Genomic DNA, 22528 nt, shown 5'->3' with positions numbered 1-22528 from the left:
CTAAAGGTTTTTTTCAGCTTTCACCAGGGTATTTAATGGTGCTTAATGTTACTGCCCTTACTAGTGGTTTCCTCGTTTTTTTTTCAAGATTTATTAATGTATCATTTATAGCCAAGAGTTGCTTGGGCGATTGGGGCAGCTTATAAGTATCCAATAAATAAATAATAACAGTTAATACATTCTGGCTGCTCATTTATCTGTGGAATAGGCAAGGACCTGCTGATGCTGCCCCACGAGCCATTGGCTGGGCTGCTGTGATGTCACCGCATGTTCACAAATTGGTTACCAGGATACAAGACGTCAGACCTTTGGGCCCAGTGTCCCCAAGCCCCGATGGCGGCCTGCTGTGTGGACGTCAGATCCCAGAATCCCCCAGCTCACGTGGCCATTGCTAAGAATTCTGGGAATCGAAGGGCACACATCTGAGACTTTCTAGCTTTGGAAAAACTGGATTGGACCAACATCTGAAATATATACAAGGGAGGCTAAATTTCATTTTATGCAAATGAAAAGTCTGCACTTGAGAACAGAGTGCCCTTGTTGCCACAGTCTCGTACGTCAGATTTGAGTGGTGTGCACGGGACTGACACCCCAAGCGTGCCGGTAAAGAAGTGTGGGCTGTCAATCGCACGGCCGTGCCCACCATCCTGACATTTTTGACAACCCCACCCCCAAGGGCACCCCAGGCTCCATCTTGCCAGGAGTTCGGTTTCAAACCCAGTTTATTGGGATCTCGCTGGAAAATCCACAACCAGCAAAGGGCACAGACAGAGCTTGACCACGGCCTCTGCAATGCAAAGGCACACTGCTCCTGTGTATGGAGGCTCCATACCTAATGATCCCAAATGAGAGCCATGGAAAGATCTTTCCTCTGTGACATCATCATCATCATCATCATCATTAAAAAACAACTATGTTCATGGCTTGAACAGCTGGATCTTGAAGACGGTCCTATTGATCCCTGCTGTTTTCCATAGCACCGGCTCCCCCAGCTGGGCGTCCCCACATTCCTCTCCCGGTTTTGGAGGCCGGCTGATGCGTAGGGCCTGGTGCAGAAGTCGGAAACAGGCGTGAATTGGACGAAATCCCAGGCACAGCCTCTTGGTTCCAGCTGGTCTAGGCTGATGCGGACGTTGGGGGGAGGCAGGGAGGAGAATCTGCTTGGCTGTTTTCAGGCCTCTTCTTCCTATAGGACAGTGTTCCTCAGCCTTGGCGACTTGAAGATGTGTGGACTTCAACTCCCAGCCATGCTGGCTGGGGAATTCTGGGAGTTGAAGTCCACACATCTTCAAGTCGCCAAGGCTGAGAAACACTGTCCTATAGGAGTTCAGGGTCACTGTTATCCATCTCCCTGGTCAAGAGGATATTCCCAGGCCTTTGTACAGGATATTAGGGAGCTGGTAGCACCTCCCCGACTGCATTCAGTTAGCTGCATTCACACAACACACCTAACCTGCCTGTGTGGGTAGCACACATTCTGGGATGCATGAATCAGCAAAGCATCTGCCACCCAAACGGGCTGGGCTTGCGTGAGACACTGAGCTGCAGAACTACCACCAGGTTTAACATCAGCCAAGCTTCGCAAGTGGTGGCAATCCCAGAACCAACTCCTGGCTCAGGGTTGGTGCGGTGCAAGGGCAAAAGCACCTGAGCCTGGCGTGTCCCGCAAACACAGCCTGGAGTTAGATCAGCCTCTCGTGCGAAGCAGACGTGATGTAAGCTGTTGCTCCCGCCAGCCCCAATTTCAGCCAGGGGTGGTGGTGGCCTTTATTGGTGGCTCTTCCTTCCCCCCACGCCCACAGGTGTGTGTCAGTCTATTATGCTGTTGTTGGTGTCAGTAATCACAAACACTTCTGCTCTGTTCACGGTTGGGCTTTTGGAAGAAAAGCGCAGGGACTCGGTAAATGCATGCAAATACAGTGATGGAGATAGAAAAATAACCTTTATTTTGATTTTTTCTTCCCAGCTGGGGGTATGGAGGAACCTGCGTGCTGTTTGGAGAGCACCCAGAACTCACTTCCCGGACATCCAAGAGCTCAGCATTTCTGCATGCGATATTAGAAGCAAGCCCGTAACCTAAAGGGTACTTACGGTACTGGGGAGTAAGTCAGACCCAGAGGCTAAGAGGATCATAGGAAATCTCTGGTCTGTAGCTAGACTGGTGAGCCCAAACCAAGCTTGGCAAGGCCCAAGATTCGTAACAGACCCACAAGCCAGGCAATGCCAAATTTGGGGACGGGGCACCTCCAAAGAGCCTATTTTGAGCCACAGCGGCTCCCTCTCCTCAAAGGGGCTTGGATCTGCGGATTTTATTTCACCTCCCCCCCCAGCACCTCATCTCTTCCACAGCTGGGCCCCCAGAACCCCTTTGTTATGGTAAGAGAAGCACAATCTCTTTATCTGCATTTGAAGGGCTGGCAATATCACCATCTGGAGCAAAGCCTCCTGGCCATTCAGCTCTTGGACAGAAGCAGCTGTGTCCCCCTTGTTTGGCAGAAGACAGATGCAAAAACAGGAGGGCCTCCCCCACCCCACCCCCCTATTGGTCCAATATTTGCAGTTGAAAGGGCCTGCAAGGAGACGAATGACACAGGACCCTTTAGCAGGCAGCATCCAGAACGCAGGTTCGGTGAAAGACCCTGCATCTCCAGCCTCGTCCTATATTCTAACCTTCAGCCTATATATTTCTAGCCCCAATTTTTCTCACTTTCTTCCCTTTGATCGTCACAGCAGTCTGGCTGAGGTCGGGGCATCCTGAGGCACTTTATGGCTGAGCCAAAATGGGAACCTGGTTTCCCTCACCGGCAATGCTTCAGTAGGCACACCATGGTGGCTGGTTTCATACAACACACTAGACTCAGCTAAAGTGGGCTTTGCACACTTTGTGCCTCATGTTGAACAAAATCAGCCATGATCCGGGCATGCTGCATGATCACGGTGACCATATTTTCTTGGAAAAACTAAAGGTGCAACCTGGAAAAGGGGCAAAATCTAAAAGAGGTTCATCAGGATAAAAAAATTTAATTGTGTTTGTTAATAACTTAGCTTTACAATGGGAAATTCAAGCGCAAAGCCAAGAAAAAGTTTACAAACTTTAAACTTGTTCTAATCAAAGTTTAAAGTTTATTCTGTTTATAAACTTTGCACTTATTCCAATAAAAATATCTAAAATCAAACAGTGTATCTAAATGTATTTTAAAAGGACCATTCAATTTCCATAGGAATGCGAAAGACCCTGCCTTAAGTGGTACTGTTTGTGCGGTAAAAGTGAAATGCCCAAAATAAAGGACAAAAGGGAGTTTTTGAAAAATAAATCTAAAGGACAGCTTTCTGAAATAAAGGACTGTCTTTTATAATAAAGGACGCATGGCCACTGTATGCATGATCCAACCCTAATGGGGTTTACATGACTATGTTTTATGGGTAAGATCTGAGAGGAATTTCATGTATTTTATGGAACGTACTCTATGAATTATATATATCACAGTTGTTCAGTCTGCACCTGAATGATGCAAGGCGTCACCCCACAGATGTGTGTGCAGACAAACAGCAGGCCACGTCCTGGCTCAAATCAGGGTTTGACCTGCTGGTACACACATTTACCCGGTGACGCCTTGTATCAGTCACCAAGCAGGGAGTCAACAGGTGAAGTGCAGAACAGCTGGATAATGGCTGACAATCCAGCATAAGCTCACATACGGAAAAGTGAGGCAAGGCCAGGCCATGAGACGGGCAGATCTGGACAGAGGGGAGCCCTGGTGTCTAAGACCGCCCCCCCCCAGTGTCGGTTGGTTGTGTCATCTGTTGGGACACGTGGGAGTCGTGGGAGGTGGCTGCTGGGCCTGAGCCTAAAGTGGTGGACCTTCACCTGGACACCAAATGCTGCCTCGCCAACATGTGTGTGTTCTCTCCAGTTTCAGTCTCCAGCTGCTTCGAGACACGACATCGAGGTTTGCAACTGGGCAACCGTCATTTGGATTCTACTGCTGAATGAGAACCAGCGTAAGGACTTTCAGATTGGACGCTGTAGTCTCTTTTCGTTTATTGTTTGAAATGTATTCATGTATAGGTAGTCCTCGACTTACGACCACAGTTGGGACCAGAATTTCCATTGTAAGTCGTTGTGGTCGTAAGTCAAGTCACCACGTGACCAGACCTGATTTTACGACCATTTTTAAGGTGGTCGTTAAGCAAATCCAGCTTCCCCAATGAGTGTTTTTTGCTGGAAAACGGAAAAAACGTCACAAAATGCAATCACATGATGGTGGGACACTGCAACTGGTTGTAAAGGCGAACTGGATGCCAAGTGTCCAAAATGTGATCATGTGACTGCGAGGGGTGTGTGTGACGTTTTGCGACACTCGGAAGTGCTTTACAGGCTGTAACGCACCCATTCTGAGGCTGTCGTAACTTTGGACCATTGTTAAACAAATGGTCATAAGTCGAGGACTACCTGTAATGCAAAGTAAAGCATTTAAGCTGAATCTTGCTTTTTTCTGATCCATCATCATCATCATCATCACAGTCTAATTGACTAGGCATTGACTCCCATAATTCTGAAGCTAGCCAAGGACCTAAGAGTCATGGTGATACTTCTGTAAATAATAATAATAATAATTATCCCCTCTTATTATTATTCTTGCCCCACCCACCCTAAAAAAGGAACTGGGGAAATTCTTAGATTTCAGCATCTGTTTGGGACAGTTTGAGAAGGATGTTTGTAACTCATAACAGTCTTTTCAGTGGCTGCCACTTTGCCAAGAACTAAAGGGCTGATAAAGTTCCGTGGTCTTGCCCGAAGGGACGGAGAGTTTTCTGCCAACACTCTGGCCAGAGCTGAGGACTAGCATTTCAACTTGAAGCATGAGGTGGTTCTGGATAGAAACCAAGACTCAACCCCAGCCTCTGGAAAAGGCTGACCTGTGGCCAGAAGATGTCTGGGATGGCCAGCCCACTCAGGCTTATGGGTTCACATATTCTCCAAGGAGGCACTGCGTGGCTGGGCTCCCACTCCAGCATCATTACAGTCCTTGCTTAATGATCACAATTGGGACTGGAATTTTGGTTGCTAAGCGAAACAGTCATTAAGTAAATCCGATCCAATTTTATGACCTTTTTTTGCTGTGGTTGTTAAGTGAACCACACGGTTCCCCATTCTTTTTGCTTGCCAGAAGCTGGCCAGGAAGGTCAAAAATAGTGATCATGTGACCATGGGATGCTGCAATGGTCAAATGTGAACCAGTTGCCAAGAGCCCAAATTTTAATTGTATGGCTGCAGGGACGCTACGACAATCTCAAGTGTGAGGACCGGTCACAAGTTGTTTTTCTCAGCACCATCATAAGTCTGAACTGCCACTAAATGAATAGTTGTTAAATGAGGACTACCTGTAGTCACAAGCATCACACAGTACGTGGACTCTTGCAGTCTAGGGGATCATTTGCAGAGTAAATGATTGACTGATTATAAAGCAGTGTTTTTCAACCACGGCAACTTTAAGATGGGTGGACTTCAACTCCCAGAATTCTCCAGTCAGCATGCTGGCTGGGGAATTCTGGGAGTTGAAGTCCACCCATCTTAAAGTTGCTGAGGTTGAAAACCACTGCTCTACATGTTTTCTGAACTACGATTCCCAGCAGCTTGTCAATAATGAGGGACTTCTAATAAAGCAACATCTACAAATTCCTCACCCCTTGCTGCACTATAAATGTAATTTTACTAGAATTCAACAGAAGCCAGACACCATCTCCCTTATTCTACTCAGAGTGGAAACGGATTTTATTTGCCACCACAACCTCCAGACCACTCTGCAGTTCAGGTTTGCACAGCCTTGACTCAGTCGGGCAAGCAGAGTCTCAGGAGGATGCTCGGGTTGGACGGCCCTGTTTAGGAGCAGGCCTCCTTCCGCTCCAGTGGACCCAGAATGTAAAAAGGGGGTGGCTTTATTTTGCCAGCTTTCTTTTGCAGAATTACAGACGGAATCTGCCCCAGAATTATATGTTTAAGAAGGCCAGCGGAAGCCAGAGGGAAGAACAGGCAGAGTCGGCAGCCGCTTTTCAATAGAAGAGCCTCCGACTCGGGTGCCTCGAACGGGAGCGAACGCGCCCGGCCGCATCTGCTGCTGGTGTCCCTCGGCAGACCTGGCTGCTGAGAAGGGCGAGGCCCCCGGAACGCTGACCTTGCCTTGTGTGGTCTTCTCCCCAGCTTTATAGAAGTCGGCCACTTTCATCTTGGCCGCTGCCGGGCAACCTTTGCTAAGCCCGAGATGCTGCCCGCGGTTCCCAGCTTAGCTCGGAGCAGGCGCCATATGGCCGGGAGGCTGGTGCCAGCGCCCTCGCCTGTTTCCCAGGATTCACATGGTAATGAAGCGGCCCTCTGGCAGGGGAACATGGGCCAACCTGGCCAAGAGGGTGGGAAGGCGGCTGATGCAACAGGCTGTCAATGGCTTGGGAACCACCTGTTTGGTTTTCCCACCGTAGGGCAGAAGGGGGAGGAGGGGGGCTCTGGAAGCCCCCCGCCCAGCAGACGGGGCTGAATTTCTCCCCTTTCCCAGCCCTCCAGAGCTCTTCTGGGCTGCAACATCAGCAACCTGGTGGCTTTGCAACCCAACACAACCCCGTTTGGCTTTGAGGTAGCACTGCTGGAACTTGTTGGCAGCCCTGCTGCCGTGACATGGGGGTCAGCGAGATGATTCCTGCTGGGGGTCGGACCAAGGCCAAGGTCCAGAAGGACCTCCTTTCTCTCAGATGGGCGAAGGTCATTGCAGGCGGGGAGTGAAGCTAGGCCATGCTGCGGGTGATTTCCCTTCACCTCCCCCCCGGGTTTGGGAAGATGTGGGGGCATCTCTTTTGAAAAATTAAAACTATTTTAGGAAGAAGGGATGCTCCCAGGGAGGCAAAGCCGTGGCCCAAGGCCTGGGACGTTCGTTGCTGACTCCTGGCTTAAGGGGTGGGGCTTGGATTGTGCAGTCATGCCCCCTTTTTGACTCTTTTGACACCACCACCCCTGTCAGAGAGGTGAGGTGGGATAGGAACTCAGGAGAATTGGGAGGAAGGGAAGGGAAGACCCCGCATGCGTGCCTGGCAGAGGGGTGAAGGGTGGGGGTTACTGAAAAAATCACAAGAGCTGGCAAATCCCTCAGTTTGCAGCCAATAAGAATGGAGCTAGGCTACTAGAGCTAGACATCTGGGGTGCACACTAGGGATAGTTGGTTACAACAAACTAGGTTTAGCATGTCCAAACTAGTGTTTGTTACCTATGTTTTATAATAAACCAGGTTCACCTTGTTCACCCAGGGGTCCTCCTTGTCTCCTGGCAGAAGCCCCTTCTCCCTGGGATGCCTGCAAAGCTGCTTTCTCACCTGTCTGGAAAGCTGACCCTAAACTTCCTTATTTCATAAAACCTGACTTAGTTAAACTTAAATTGGGGCTTAACATGAGGAAAGAAGGTCTCTCCTTCTGTCTGAGGTTCCTAACCTGCTTTGAGGACCACATTGGTTGAGATGTGGCATAAACTTTGAGGGCTATAAAACCAGAGGGGAGAACACCTCTGAGCACGTGAAGAGTGCTGCTTCTGCCTTACTGAGTAGCTGGTTTAAGGTTTCCAAGGCTGAAGAAAGAAACCCTAAGCTAATTCAATCCAGTAATGCTCATTTTCAAATTAAAACCTAGATATTGTTCCTCTTCGCCACAGATTTACTGTAATACAGCCTGGCATGAAAGCCATAAAAGCAGATGGAGGGAGGAAGCCTGTCCAACTGCAGACCGTGCAGCGCTGTGCTGTGAGAGAGATACTCTGTGTGTGCTCAGAGGTACTGGTTTTCTACAATAATCAGTCTCAGCCTTGAGCCTTGAGCCTAAGATCAGGTTCCAGAATGAAGCCCCAGGCAGTGCAGCTTGTGCGTTATGCTGCTCCTAGAAAGGCTGAACCCCCCCCACTTCCGCCAAGGAAATTAAGGGGCCTTTTTGGTTCTTTTCGCCACCCAACTACTGGCAAGGCCAGTTTATCCTAAAGTTCTGGAGTGGATGACACACGGTTATTCGGTGGACTTCTTGGGCAGGCTTGAACCCAGATCTCGCTGCTGCCCTCACCCTCAAGCTTGGCACTGAGCCCTTGGTGTGTGCTCAGGAACACTCTCTTCCTGTGCCCCCGCTTGGAGGGCAGTGGCACGAGAAGGGTGCCTTCCTCCAGAGAGATGGTGCCAGGTGAGCTTGGCATCTCCATCCTGGGCTGCAAGGGGCACCCGCTGTGTGACCCCTGACCCAGGGGGCCCGAGCTTTGACATCGGGCTAATCGGCGCAGAAGGCCGAGGCACAGATACAAGTGGAGGCCGTCCAGGCGGCTGGGGTGTGTGTGAAAGGGGCCCCTTCAAATTGTTCTCCTGTGCTCCGGCTGCCGAGTGGGCCAAGAGGAAGACATTCCTGCAAACAAAGGAATGCTGAAAGGAAGCTCACACACCACCAGTGGCGGGGGGGGGGGGGCTGCCGAGCAGCAGATGGGAACTAATTAGTGGCTTTGATAGCCCGTGTGGGAACAGAGCACCCACCAGCCCCCCCTCGTGGGCGGGGGGCAGCTACTGAATGGGGAAGCCCGCCTGCAGCCAGGGCCCACCCTGGGAAAAAACGGGGCCGGCAAGAACTCAGGGCTCAGCCAGAAGGCCCTCCCCACCCTTTGGGGGGGGAGGGGGAGCCTGAGCTGCAGCTCCCATCATTCTCAGCCTGAACAATGGGAGTTGTAGTCTAACATCCTGGCTTGGGCACGATCAGTGTAAGCGAAAGAGGAGCCCCCAGCAGCACCAGTCTTGGCAGCTTGCATCTCTGCATGCTCCCGGCTTCTGCAGGGATTCACTGCATCTGGGGGGGACCCAGGAGGGGGGAGGGCCTTTTCTGCTGTGGGGCGCCCACCCCTTGCAACATCCTTCCCCCAGATATTGGATTGGCCCTGACCCTACTGGCTTTTCGCCAGGCCCTGGAGACGTGGCTGTGCCATCGTGCTTGGGGGTCTGGCAATGGTGGGGCGCTTTTACAGTGGCTGCATGGAGTGCGACGCCCTGATGGATGTTGTTGCTGATCAGAGTTATTTTTGTTTTAATGTGGTTATTGATGGCTTTAAAGGTTGGGTATCTGTTTTCACTTCTTTTTACTGGGTTGTTGCTTTTAACGGCGGTCAGCCGCCCAGTGTCACTCAGGTGAGATGGGCGGCCATACAAACTGAAAAAAATAATAACATAACATAAAATATAAAATAAAATAAAATATAAAATAAATAATAAATAATAATAAAATAAAATAAAATAAAATAAAATAATCTCTGCATGAGATGGGGCGAAGCCATTCAGGGCCTCTTGATGAAGCAGAGTAAGTGGCCCATGGGGAATTTCTCTGGAGTGTGCGGGGTTTCTGTGAAGAAAACCAGCCCAGCAGTTTATTCCAAAAGGCTGTGTATGGAGAAAGCTTCTTCTGAAGCTGGTCATCACTATCCCACAGACAAAAGGTGTCTCGAAAAACACAAAGATTACATCTTGCCAACACAACTACACAGTCCAAATAGAAGGTAGAGCCAGGACGGGAACGACATATGATGTGACTTTGTGGAAAATAATATTTCAAACAGAATATGATTATTCCTTGTATGTGCACATTTCCATGAAGCTCAGGTGCAACAGTTAGCCCAACCTGGCTAATCTCAAACAAATAAGCAGGGCTGGGCCTGCTTAGGACTTGGATGCAAGACGATGTGGAAATTCCCAGGACTGGAAATTGAAAATCACATCCTGGAAGGTGGCAACATCAAACCACCCAGCGTTGGGAGTCGGGCAGTCTATAAATACTACAAATAAACAAACAAGCAAACCGCACAGACATTTTCATGAAGTCACCGGATAAATGTTACTTTTGCTGTAAAAAATGACAATTTGGTTCTTGTAAGAAGAGCCTGAGGCTGGATCAGGCTCTCGGCCCATCTGGTCCAGACCTCTACCCCATACAGGGGCCAGGCGGAGGCCCTGGGAAGCTGCCAGGCCCGCACTGGAGGGTACCACCCGCTTTCCACCGTCTCTGCAGCCAGCATTCAAGGCTTGCTACTGGCCTGGGTTCAGGAGGTGGGGATTAATAGCCTTGGATGCCGGGATTCCCCAAGAACCTGGCCAGCCACCCCAACGTGCTGATGTCCACAACGGTTAGCTGCAAATTCCATGTGCTATGTACAGAAATTCATGTGCCTTTTATTGGTCCTGAATCTCCTCAGTCTCCACCCAGGGACAATATCTGACCCGGGGCGTTCAGTGGTACCCCTTGACAATCCATCCTCCTGGCCAAAGGCCTCCTTGGCTGACGGGGTCCCCGCTTTCCCCAATCTGGTGGGTTTCAGAAAGTTTGGGAGTGGGAGAAAAATGCACGGGAATCTGGGAAGTACAGCCTCAACTCATTTGATAGCATTGGAGCGGGGACACTGCCCCATGGGCCGAAGAAGTATTTCAATGCTGTCAGAAGGCCCACTTATCTCTTACCACCACCTCACCACACAGGAGCAAAATTTGGCAAATTTTGATTCGGAAAGATAGACTCCCCACCTCCAAAGTGGCTTTTGCCTATGATCTGTCCAATGCTGATAAAAAAGACCCCCCCTAAAGAAATATAAAGCACCCTTTCAAGCATATTGGCTAGATCAGAGTTTCTCAACCTTGGCAACTTTAAGATGCGTGGACTTCAACTCCCAGAATTCCCCAGCCAGGCTGGCTGGGGAATTCCGGGAATTGAAGTCCACGCATCTTAAAGTTGCCAAGGTTGAGAAACACTGGGCTAGATTCACACAACATGCTCAGCCCAGTCAAAGGCTTAGCAGCTGCATTCATACAACACATTTAGTGTTCACGCCGGCAAGATTTCTGTGCCAGGTTTCTGACATTTCTTGCGGTGTTGTAGGAACTCAGCCCATTACTGGGCAGTTTATCATTCGCTGGCTCTATCAGGCAAACCCAGAATATGGCTACCCTCGGGTTAAGTCAGTCATGTGAACCCAGCCCTTCACTCCCCAGCCTTGCCAGAGTGGGAGAGGGAGGGGATCTCTTGCTTCACCGGGAGATCAAAGGTGCCAGTTCAAAGGGAGCACAGTTTGCACAAGGCTGCAATTAGGTCCATAAAAGCAACCTGCAGCTGCATGAAAGCTGAAAGCCCTTGGTGCTGCACCAGGGGCCCAACCTGGACCAAGGGGTGCTGCAGCCTCCCTTCCAGCTGGCCCCTCCCTGCCCACCGCAGCTGAGCTCATCGGGCCAAGGACATGCCTGCGGTGCCAGGGGGCCTATCGTCTGCACCTCCATCCGGGCCGGCTGGCCGATAGGCATCAGGTGTGGGCTCAGGTGGGAGGAAAGTCGGCTTGCTGTTGCAGAGCCAAGGTGCCAGGGAAGGGGGCAGCTCCGTCACTGGAGAGGCGATGCAGCCTTCCCATCTCAGTTGTCTGGAGAAAGAGGGCAGGGATGCCATGGAAGATTCTCAGTCAATTGCCTCAAAATTGCCACAGTCGTGATTGGACCTTGTTGACATGAGGGTGGCCCTTAGTCCAAGTGCTGCATGAAGATCCCGGACCAGTGTTTCTCAACTTGGCAACTTTAGGACGTGTGGACTTCAACTCCCAGAATTCCCCAGCCAGCAAGGTTGGGTTGCCAAGGCTGAGAAACACTTCCATGGAAAGGAACATCATCTATCCTTCTAACATCCCTGGAGTCTAAGTTTGAAAGGTGCTTATAGCCAAAAGTTTACACTGAAAATGAGACTGACAAGTCCTCATTTTTTTCTTTAGATACTTTAATTCTTCTTGGCCCATCTCTGGACTTCTCCCACTTAACTGAGCCATTTTTATTAGAAGGGGACCGGACATGCCCTGCAAGGGGACTGTTTGAGGGGTTCTGTTTCATAAAGATGGCTAGTGGAACTCCCAGCTTCAGGAGCACTCTATCTGAAAGGTCAATCATTGGAAAAGCAGCAAAGGGAACTTTCCCATCATGCTTCTGGACTTCCTAGGTACACTGGATTGATCCCCTATCAGACACAGGAGGCCTCGTCCATGTTGGCTGTTGGCTAGGGGACTTCAAGGTGTTCTGTTATTCCACAACCCCCCTGCACATGACTTCTCCGGCTCAGGGTGGCTATCAGTCATGCAGAAAATATTGAGAACACATGGAACTGATTTATCACCGTTTCTTCTGAATTTTTTTTCAACTTCCTAGCCTTGGGATTTCTCTATGGCCTCCTATCCAAGCACCAATCAGATGTGACTGAGATAAGCTTTTCAAGACAAACAAGGCTGGGCTAAGTGATGGGTGACTCCAGGATTTTTTAAAATACTTATTTATATTGCAATTTTTAAAGGAAAAAACTAATTAAAAGTCAGTAATGAATACCGATCCAACAGATAATCTAATTAACAGATAATCTAATTAACTGTTAAGTTATATTACAACTGGTAAGAAAAATCAAGAGAAAGACAAACAACCCTCCAAGAATTAACATTGATATGTCACCTACACGTATTATGCATCTATTTAATGACCGTATATCAAATTACATGTAAAGATCTGTCTATTCTTGTGAAATATGGTGAAATCCATGCCAAAGGAAAACCTATCATTCTCTGATGAGTAGGAAAAAAACGTCTTTTCTAAAACCAATAGCTTGTATTTTTCTTGAATTCATAGTATTATTTTTCCAGTCTCTCAATAAAATACTCTTGAATATAACTAAAGTTCCTTAAAAATGGAAATGAGGGAGTCCAGGATGATGGTGTCATCCTTCAAGGGACGCTGCGGACGGAGAGTGACTGTCCCAGATTGCGGCTTCGAATCCCAGTTCAGCAAACACAATTCTATGGCTGTTCCCTCGGTGGGAGTCCCAGTGAACCGCAGGGGATTTTCTTCCATGGGGACCCACAATGCCAGGTGCCTTGGTCAGCATCTTGCCAATGAATACGTTTCCCAAAAGGTAGTTGCAAGTCTCTTGGGTGGTGCAATCCTGACTGAGTTCATACAACATGCTAAATCCACTTTAAAAAGGCACAATCTCTTGAGTTCACGTGATGTGCTATAATCCAAGCAAACCAACGGATCAGAAAATTCTTCAACCCCATTATAACTCAGTTTAGGAAGTTCTGTGACCCCAGCTCTGAGTATAGTTATTTATTTTATTATTCAAATTTAGCCACCGCCCATCTCCTAAGGAATCCTCTTCCTTTTAATCCAGGGAAATATTCAACTTTCAGGGAATAACTGAAAGTTGACAGTGGGAAAGTTTTAAAGGCCTTGCTCTTCATTCCAGTTCAGTTAAGCCCCAGAACTAGTCCAAAGGCAACACCAACCATCTGAGTGTGTTCCTTCTGTTCTCATCTGAGTTAACAGCCTAGGAAACAGCTTTAATCCCAAGGTGTGGTGGATTGAGCCATGAACCGTGAACAATAAGCCATAAACCATAACCATAAACGGGTTTACAAATCCCAGTGACATCATCAGCACAAGGCCAAATCAATCCAAATAAATGGCGGTCTGCAGAGCTACCGCAGGGGAGGGAGCGGGAGGTGTCCTGTTGCAGGCACCCAAATCTAGTATTTTTATTCGGTTTGTGCTCCTAGCTAAGTGCAGCAGAAGATCTATCCATTATGTGGCCCAGATCTTGTAAGACCACCATCGCTCGCAACTTTCTGGCCTCCTTGCTCGCAATCTGATGAGATTTAGGGCTTGGGATGCTGACGGGCAGAGGGGGGCATGCGCGCCCTGGGTACAGAGTACCCATGGGTATAGAGACCCTTTGGGTACAAAGTAGTGCTCACACAGCAGTGTTTTTCAAACTTGGCACCTTGAAGATGGGTGGCCTGCAACTCCCAGAATTCAGGGAGTTGCAGGCCACCCATCTTCAAGGTGCCAAGTTTGAAAAACACTGCCATAGAGGAAGGAAAGCTGGGAACGGCTGCTTGGAGATGGGTGTGTGGAGTCGGTGGTGCTTTCCCACAGCATCCTGACCCAGGTCAGTTGCAGCACGAGGGCCTGCATTCCCACCACGGGGGGCGGGGGGGCTCCTGCAAAGCTGCTTCCCTTCCTCCCGGCCCAGCTGGGCGCTCGCTGAGTTCCTGTCGGGGGGAGAGCCACAGCGCGCTCCGCATCCCGTTCAGCCGCTCTCGGCCGCGCGCGGGCCCCGTGCAGGGAGCGCGCCCCCCTCCCTCGGCGCTCGCGTCCGGCGGCCTTGGCAGCGGGAGGGAGCGCCCGCCCAGGGCAGCGGAGAACAATGGAGGGCAGCGCCGAGCGGGGCGCGCGCTGGAGCCGCTCTGTCTGGGCAGCCCGTCGACGCCGACAATAGCCCGCACAGCTGCACAACTGGCCCCCCCTTCCCTGCCCTCCAGGCCGCGCAGCCCCGATGGGGGGGGGAGAGGGAGGGAGGCGCGTTGTCAGGCGTGGGAAGGGCCACCCCCTAATTTCTGGGGGGCTTCCGGAGCGCCAAAGGCGGGGGCGTCGGCGGAGAGAGCCTCTCGCTTCCCGGATGACTCCTGCCAGTGAGTCAAGCGAGGTCTCGTGTTTAGGCCAGCTGCGAGGGGCTCTTTCCCAGCCCGCTGGAGGCTGTCAGCCCGGACTACAGTTCCCATTATCCCGTAGGTCGGGGAAGCGGGTTGCCCTGCCAATCGAGCACCTTCCTGGTGCCTACTGCTTTCGGCTGCGGGCGGTTCGTCAAGTGCAGCCTGGCAGGGGAATGATTGGTTGATTCTGTGCCATCCAGACGTTTTCGACTCCTAGGGGCAAGGATCGCAGGGTTTTTTCAACCTTGGCCACTTTCAGATGCGTGGACTTCAACTCCCAGAATTCCCCAGCCAGCAGCTTAAAGTTGCCAAGGTTGAAAAACTGGGGATCAGAGGGTTAAGAAGGGAGAGTGGGTACAGCTGGGCTCAAAGCCCTTTTGTTCCTGAAGCTGACTCTCCAACCCAGTGTTTTTCAACCTTGGCCACTTTCAGATGTGTGGACTTCAACTCCCAGAGTTCTGGGAGTTGAAGTCCATGCATCTGAGAGTGGCCAAGGTTGAGAAACACTGGTCCAACCTGAGCAGCTGTATTGTACTGCAAAAATCTCAGCGACCACAAGAGGGCAGTAAAGGGCAACCAGCACTCTCTTTTTTGCCATCTAGCAGTCCCTGGGAGTTTTGCAGCCCACTGTGGTGACCTATCTTCAGTCCATTATTTTTCCACATCACTTGCTTTCTGCATAATTGGGCCGATAGGTCCTAAATGAACACTCTTCTCCCTAAAGATAAGATAATACATTGAGACCAAAGTTAAATGTTAGGTGAAAATAAACATCCAGTAATGATTAGGTTTGCCCATTGCACTAAGCCATGATTTCCTTAACTATGGCTGGTGAAATAAACTTCAGTTAGCTAAGTTCACACAACACACTAAGCCATAAACCACGGCTTGCAAATCACAGTGGCTGGACTCATGCAATCAATTAAGCTAAGATCAAACAAAGCACATGCTGGTTTAGTGCAGCATCCAAACTAGGACCGTCTCTTTGCTGATGTTCATCTGTGGGCCTCAGAACAGGCATCCACCCTCTCTCCTCATAGAATCCTTAAAAGTATGACAGGCCAAAAGGAGCTCTGCAGTATGCATGGTGACCTTAACACTACTGCATCTTTTCTCAGGAAAAAAGGCATTTTTCTCACCCTGTATGTTAATACACATTTATGCCTTTGAATTTGAAGTATTAGCCCACAAAAACCAATGCTTTGCTAATAATGTTATCACAGGTAGTCCTCGCTTAACGACCACAATTGGGGCTGGAATTTTGGTTGCTAAGCAAAGCAGTCATTAAGCAAATCCAACCCAATTTTACAACCTTTTTTGCAGCAGTCATTCAGCGAATCACCATGGTCATTAAGTAAACCACATGGTCATTAAGCGAATCATGTGGTTCCCCATTGATATTGCTTGCCAGAAGCTGACCAGGAAGGTCAAAAATGGCGATCACGTGACCACAGGACATTGTGATGGTCATAAATGTGAACCTGTTGCCAAGCGCCCAAATCATGATCACATGACCACAGAGACACTGCAACGGTCGTAAGTATGAGCACTATTGTAAGTCGGTTTTTTCAGCACTGTCATAAGTCTGAACCATCAAACAAATGGTCATTAAGCGAGGACTACCTGTAAAGGCATTGTGCCATGCAGCCAAGGCAGCCAGATTTGCTTTTTCAACTGAATACAGAATTGCACACACCACACACTCCAAATGCATGTAAGCATAGACTATGAGACCGATCCATAGTTTGGTAGCGTCTTCACGACCAACCAACTGTATCAGGGCATCAGCTTTCATTGGCACGAAGCAGCGGGTTCTTAAACTTCTGTGATAATTCCTCTCTGCTACTGTAATCTCTCTCCTTTGACCCTCCCTAAACTATGAAGTGTGTTTCTAGGCCAAAGGCAAGCTCTGCAATTTAATGTTTACAATGATATTAAGAGGAAAATGTTCTCCCCGCCCTGAAATTCCTGCTAAAAACAGTAAGTAACCGTTTCCAGCATTACAGCCATCCACAGAAGTCAATGTCTACCAGAGACCTTGACATCCAGCCTGTTAATGCCTTGAGGGCAGGCCAAGCCCCTGGAGAATTCCATCTTAAAAACAAATTCAAAGCAAGCAGTTTGACAGGGAGTCATTATCAACTAGAAAGAGGCCAGATGATGCGGTGAGAAGCTGCCATCTGAACTCAGCACCTAACCAGGATTAACTCTGAGCAAGCTTGGCATATGCTGTGAATGCAGCCCTCAGATTTCTAACTGGCTTTGGCTCAACTGTGGTTTAACTCCTGCCCATGTTTGTAATGCAGTGTATTGTGTGAAATGAAAAAGCCCATGGATTTCAGAACTGTCCCACATGAGTTGTGTGAACCCCAACACAGGGGTTTACTTGGAAAGTCTATGGATGGCTGTTGGCATCATTTTTTTTTAACATATATGGTGGCAGGTTACATGCCCACCTCCAGACCCCCTCCCCTCCCAGGCAGGATGACACTGATCCCTGGCAGGGGTGTCTGGAGGTGGGCATGTAACCTGCCACCCGATACATTAAAAAAAACTGATGCCAAGCCAAGGCTTGGGTGCTGGCTGCCTCGGGGCCCAGGGCACAGGAGGGTATTCAGCCTTTCTCAGCCTTCTGACCCTGGAGGAACCCTTGAAATATTTTTCAGGCCCTGTACATTCAGGCTCAAATAGAGGCCACCAGTTACAAAATTATTCTGTTTCATGGGTAGGCCTGTCTGTATGCATTAACAGTGTTCCTAAACTAAAAATAAAGCATGAAACTTGCCTCTTTAATGTGAAGTTGCCCGAATTTGAAATATTTTTTAAAATCAATCGTGATCTCCCAGGGAACCCCTAGTGGCCTCTCACGGAACCCTGGCTGAGAAACCCTGGTCTTTAGGCTCGAAAAGGCTCAACCCGGTCACGTCCCCTCGGTGCAAGCAAAGCATCTTTTGCCAAGCTGCATTCATGGGCTGGCGAGGACCGCGGGGCAGCCACCCTGGAAGACAAATATGGGGTCCCCTCACCAACCTTTGCCCAGACTGAAGAAGCTGCTTGGAGAAGCAGCGAAACGTTTCAACCAAAAGAAAGAAATCCAGCTGCCATGACTCAACCTACAGAACATTCCGCCTGGATGCCTGAGAATCTTCATCGCCTCGAGGCGTGCCAACTTGGGCGCCCGCTAGGTGGCAGCCAAAAGATGCAGGATCCTCTGCTGCCCTCTAGTGGCGCGGCGAGGTCTTTGCGGCCCGAACCAGCGGCCCAAAGGCTGCGCGTTTTGCACCGGACCCGCTGGCTCCGCGGCCGCCAAGAGCTTTGCTGCGGGGCGCAGAGGCTGGGAACGGGGGCGGCGGGGGGGGGCACCCGCTCTGACCAGCCAGCTCCTCGCTTGCAGCGGCGCGCTGGGCTTCCCTGGAGGCGCGGGCGGGGCGCGCTACTTCCCCGCTCCTTGATGGAAGAGCCCCGCGGCGCTGCGCGGCTCCCGGGGCCGCCTCGCAGGTGAAGGGAAGCGCTTCCCGCTGGCCCCGCCCGCGCCCCGGCTGTTTCCATGAGCACCGGCCGCGCGGCGCCAAGCTGACAGCGCTCGGGAGTTTTATGAATGGGTGACGTCACGGCCCTTGGCGTCTCGCGGTCTGAGCTGCTTGTTCAGGCACAGAACCGGCCCGGGGCGGCGGCGGCGGCGGGGAGGGGGCGGCCCTCCTGCTCCTGCGGTGGGAAACGGCTCTCAATGGCCAGCCTCCAGGGCTGAGGAGAGGGGGAAGCGGAGCGGGCCGGGGGCGGCGGGAAACTCTGAGCAAAACGGGAGCGGGGGAGGCAGGGAGGAAGGACGATATTCCCGGGACAGGGTTGCGGTGCAAATTTTAAAATGGGCGGAAATCAGTGCAAGAGGCGAAGGTGGTTGGCCTTTGGAGGGGGAGCAGGGAACGGGCGAAAGGCCCCGGTTGCATCTGACGAGCAGGACGGGAGACCGGTCCTCGGGGACCCGCCGCGGCGCTCCTGGCGACCCGCGTCCTGCTGCTGCGCTCGGTCGGCGATCGATCGCGGGCGCCTGGTGACTTGGGAACCCCTTCGCGCGGCTCTTGGTCGCGTGTATTTAGCTGTGCGTGGTCGCCTCTTCGCCAGGCTGTTTGATTTCACCCCGCTCCACCACCAGCCCCGTCAGTGGGGAGGCCAGTTCGCGACCGCCGAGTGCCTGAATTCAGACGTCGACCTAAACGCGATTCCCGGCCGAGAAAACTTGAGACAACACGCGTGCGTGGAACATGCTTGAGAATCCCCGTCAATACGTGTCGCATTGCGAATTCAGGAAACAAAAACGGGAACATCTTGCCATATCAGTTCCGGCTGCCGCCCTCGGTGGCTCTGTTCACACAACACGCCGAACCAGGTCAGGCCAAGACCTAGATGCTGGATTGTCACCGTCTATGCCCGCGCTTCCTTAACCGCAGTTTTTTCCCGCGGGAGGCGTAACTTAACGTGTTGTGCGAATCCACAGCAAAGAAAAACCCCATCCAGATTGTTTCCTCCGTCAACCTGATGCCCTTGAGGTGCCTCGCAGTACAGATCCGATGAACCCCAACTGGGAGTCGGCGGAGTGGAAGTCATGGGCTTTGTAGTCCAGCATCGGGGCAGGAGGGGCGCACACCCGCGCAGGCCTGTCCCAAGACAAGCAGGTTCCCGCATGAAGCTGGAGCGAGCTGAAAAAAACGGTTAAAAAAAATTTATCCGGAGCGCTGCCTGCCTGAGTTCCCCCCTTTTTTTTTATTATTTATTCAAGCGATTGATACGGCCGCCCAACTCACTCACGGTGACTCCGGGCGGCTTACAAAAATAAAACCCCGAATACAAAAGCCGCTACCAGTAAATTTAGGCGTGAATGCGCCCCCCCCAGTAAGTTGGCCGTGGTGCGTGTAAGATGTGCTTGAGGTGCGGTGGGACGGAAGAGGAGGCGATAAAAGGAATGTGAAGACACACTTTTGTTTCCGCCTGTGCGGTTCGCGGCGGGGGGGCGAGGGAAAGTGCCAAAGTTGTCGATCAAACCGCTCGCAAGTGCTCGCCGCCTCCTTTCAACCTTCCCCTCCCCCCGATAACGTGTCCCGAGGCTCCCTCCACCTGCAGCTGGCCCCGATCCCTCTCCGCCCCCCATACACGGGAGCAGAGGGGTTCGTTGTGAAAGACCCGCGAACTCGCGTCCCATCCAGTTCAATGAAAGCTGGAGCGCTGGAAGCCACGCCCTCTTCCCCCATCGCCTCTGTCATTGGCTTCCCGGCAGCCGTGTGGCCCCGCCCCGCAGCCCCGGAGTCCTATAAAGGTCGCAGCGCGGGCGCCGGAGCCCTACTCGTGGTGGAGGCTGTGCGTGTGTTTTGCTGCCCGCCGGCGCCCTCTCGCTGGTGCTGCGTCCCGCGTCGCCTTCTTCCGGCCATGAAGGTGGTCCCCGCCGCCGCCCCCGCGATGTGCCCCGGCCCCAGCTGCGCTCTGAAGGGCGCGGGCGGCGCGGGCGAGCCGCTGCCGCGGTGTCTCTCGGAGCAGAGCGTCTCGCTGTCCCCGGCGGGCGGGCCTCCCCCGCGGGGCTTGCCCCTGGGCCCGGAGCAAGCCGCCGCCGCCGCCGCCTCGCTGCTTATGGACATGAAGGGCTGCTACTCGCGCCTGGCCGCGCTGGTGCCCACCTTGCCTCGCCACCGCCGCGTCTCCAAGGTGGAGATCCTCCAGCACGTGATCGACTACATTTGGGACCTCCAGCTCGAGCTGCAGGACCCGCTGGGCACCGGGGCGCCGCCTCCGCGGGGCGTGGACGAACCGGCCGGAGCCGAGGTGAGCCCCTCGCGGCCAGGGCAGAGCCGCCTGGGAGAGAGTGGGGGCGAGGCCCAGAACATGCAGCAAGGGGTCCGCGGTGCTCAGTCCCGTCTGCCACCCCCCTCCAGAGCTTGGGTTCCTCCAGGGGCACTGCCAGGCTCCGGAGCGTCTGCCCCAGGGTTTTGCCCCGGGCTTCCCTTCAGAAAACGGAGTATCCCACTGGTGGCACGGGTTCTCCTTTGGGCAGTCTGCTTGGAAGGGCCAACTACCGGGAGTGGCGTTGTCTTCATGGTGCCAAGTGCTACCCTTACCAGTCCTTCTGGTGGGCATCACTGGCCCCAGGTTGGCCGAGGCAGATGTGAGCGGTTGGCTGGCACAGCTGGAGGGTTGCATGGTGGGAAAGACTTTGTAAGAGGAAAACTTTGCAAATTTTTGGTAGCCCCAGATCCGGAGGAGTCTGATAGCACCTTTTATGACTCACCAAATCTATTCCAGGGCAGAAGCTTTTGAAAGTTTCTGACTTGGAATAAAATGGCTGAGTCGCAGAAGGGGCTACCAGTCTCTGGATTGTCAGAAAAGACCAGCTTCGGAAGAGATGATTCCTTGCCGTTTCCCTTCTTTGCCAGATACCCTCTGAATTATGCCAAGCTTCCCAAACCTCTTCTGGGCTGTTGGGCTTCAGTTCCAAAATTCATGGAACCCCCCAGCCAGCTTGCTGGAACTGTGAATCGGCTTCTTTGCAACATGCTCAGATAGAGAAGGCTCCTCCTCCCCTGATTTTTTATTTTTTTTTATTTTTTTTCTGGAACTCATTCCTTTTGTACAGGTGCCTATTTCCCTCCCCCATTATACACCAAGGTTTGTTTGTTTGATTGGGTTTTTATTTAATGGTGGCATGATGAGTTCCTTTAATTTTGCCAGGCAGGGGCATCTGCCAGTGTGTCCCCAGTGAGTGGGCATTATCTTCTGGCTGTTCCCATCTTGACTGGAATTCGCCAGTCACGAAAGAGGAGAAGCCTCTTGACGAAACAGCTGCTTAGGGGCATATCCACTTCTGAGTTTCTCAACACTCCTGAGCTGGCGGCTGACATCAGTCTGAAATCTTTCGTGGCGCTTGCAAGCTGGTGTCACAACATTTCTGTTCCTCTTTGGTGACTGAAACGGGGCACTGTCTCTTGTATAATAACCACCTAACTTTTCGCATTGTGGAAGTGATGAATGGCAACACACTGCTAATCTGTGGTCTGGTGGATTGTTGTTGTTTTTAAACAGCCTGCTTGTGTTAATGCTGATGACCGAATCTTGTGCCGCTGAAGACCAGTTTAAGCCTGCGGAAGATCCATGGAACGAGGACGATAAGGGTACCCCTCCAATGGCAGGGGAAGTGGGGGGCTTCAGTGGCAGTGTGGAGGCTCTCTCCCCCGTTCCCATTTCCCAAGACATGGGCTGGACAGCAGACTGAAACTTCGTTGTTCTGGAGGCCAAGACCCAGTGGGGGCCCTTCTCCATCGGTGGGTGCCACGGCGCTTCATCCAGAAGGGACCAACTCTCCAAGAACTGGACTCCAGAGCTGCACCATCCAGGGGTTTTTAACGTTTCGATGGGGCGATGCTTTTTGTTTTCTTAAAAAAGCAAGATCTGAAACCTTTCCTGCGTATTTCTCAGATTTCTGAGAATAACTGTATTGTATATTACAATGCTCTATTCCTGAGAATATTTTTCTATAATAGTTTGCTGTTTGTTTGAACAAATGCATATTGCTGTGAAAAAGGCCCTTCGTAGAGTGTCCTTCATTGGGGCAATGAGGGTGGGTGGGGGGAAATCTTGGGTTTGATGTCACAGCAAACCTGGCGGGAGACACATTGGAAAAGGCTGGTAGTCTGCAGGTCGGAGTGGAAGCTCCACCAACGATCGCTGGGAACGGCTCCACCAATCACGGATCAGACCTGGGGAAGGTACAGGATGTTCTTGCTTGGTCAGACAAGCTGCTGTTCTCTATATGGGGTGGCTGCTGAAACTTTACAACTGCGTCCTGTCCAGGCTCAACTTGCAAAGACCTGATCGGGCAGAATTCCTTCTGAATGTAGAATTGGGGTGGTTCTGCTGCGTCTTTGATGGGTTCCATCCATCAGCCCGTGCAGTGTATCTGCAAAGAGTGGGAACGTCTCCCTGCCAGGAAATAAA

General features: G+C 51.5%; 1 protein-coding gene across 1 annotated transcript; it reads left to right on the top strand.

The window, feature by feature from the left end:
- Positions 1 to 19902: 19902 nt before the first annotated feature.
- Positions 19903 to 22116, top strand: ID1 (inhibitor of DNA binding 1). Its single transcript, XM_063296814.1, has 2 exons — positions 19903 to 20362; positions 21617 to 22116. Exons 1-2 carry the CDS (start codon positions 19973 to 19975, stop codon positions 21656 to 21658), a joined length of 432 nt encoding a protein of 143 aa, XP_063152884.1. The 5' UTR covers positions 19903 to 19972; the 3' UTR covers positions 21659 to 22116.
- Positions 22117 to 22528: the final 412 nt, after the last annotated feature.

This window comes from Candoia aspera, chromosome 3 (assembly GCF_035149785.1).
Source record: "Candoia aspera isolate rCanAsp1 chromosome 3, rCanAsp1.hap2, whole genome shotgun sequence".
Lineage (NCBI taxonomy): Eukaryota > Metazoa > Chordata > Lepidosauria > Squamata > Boidae > Candoia > Candoia aspera.
This window is presented reverse-complemented; position numbering and strand designations above follow the sequence as displayed.

Excerpts from the sequence above, each read along its gene's own strand:
- ID1 (XM_063296814.1), top strand. The coding sequence starts at position 19,973 with ATGAAGGTGGTCCCCGCCGCCGCCCCCGCGATGTGCCCCGGCCCCAGC. Across the intron at positions 20,363-21,616 it reads ACGAACCGGCCGGAGCCGAG|CCTGCTTGTGTTAATGCTGA; the intron begins GTGAGCCCCTCG and ends GTTTTTAAACAG.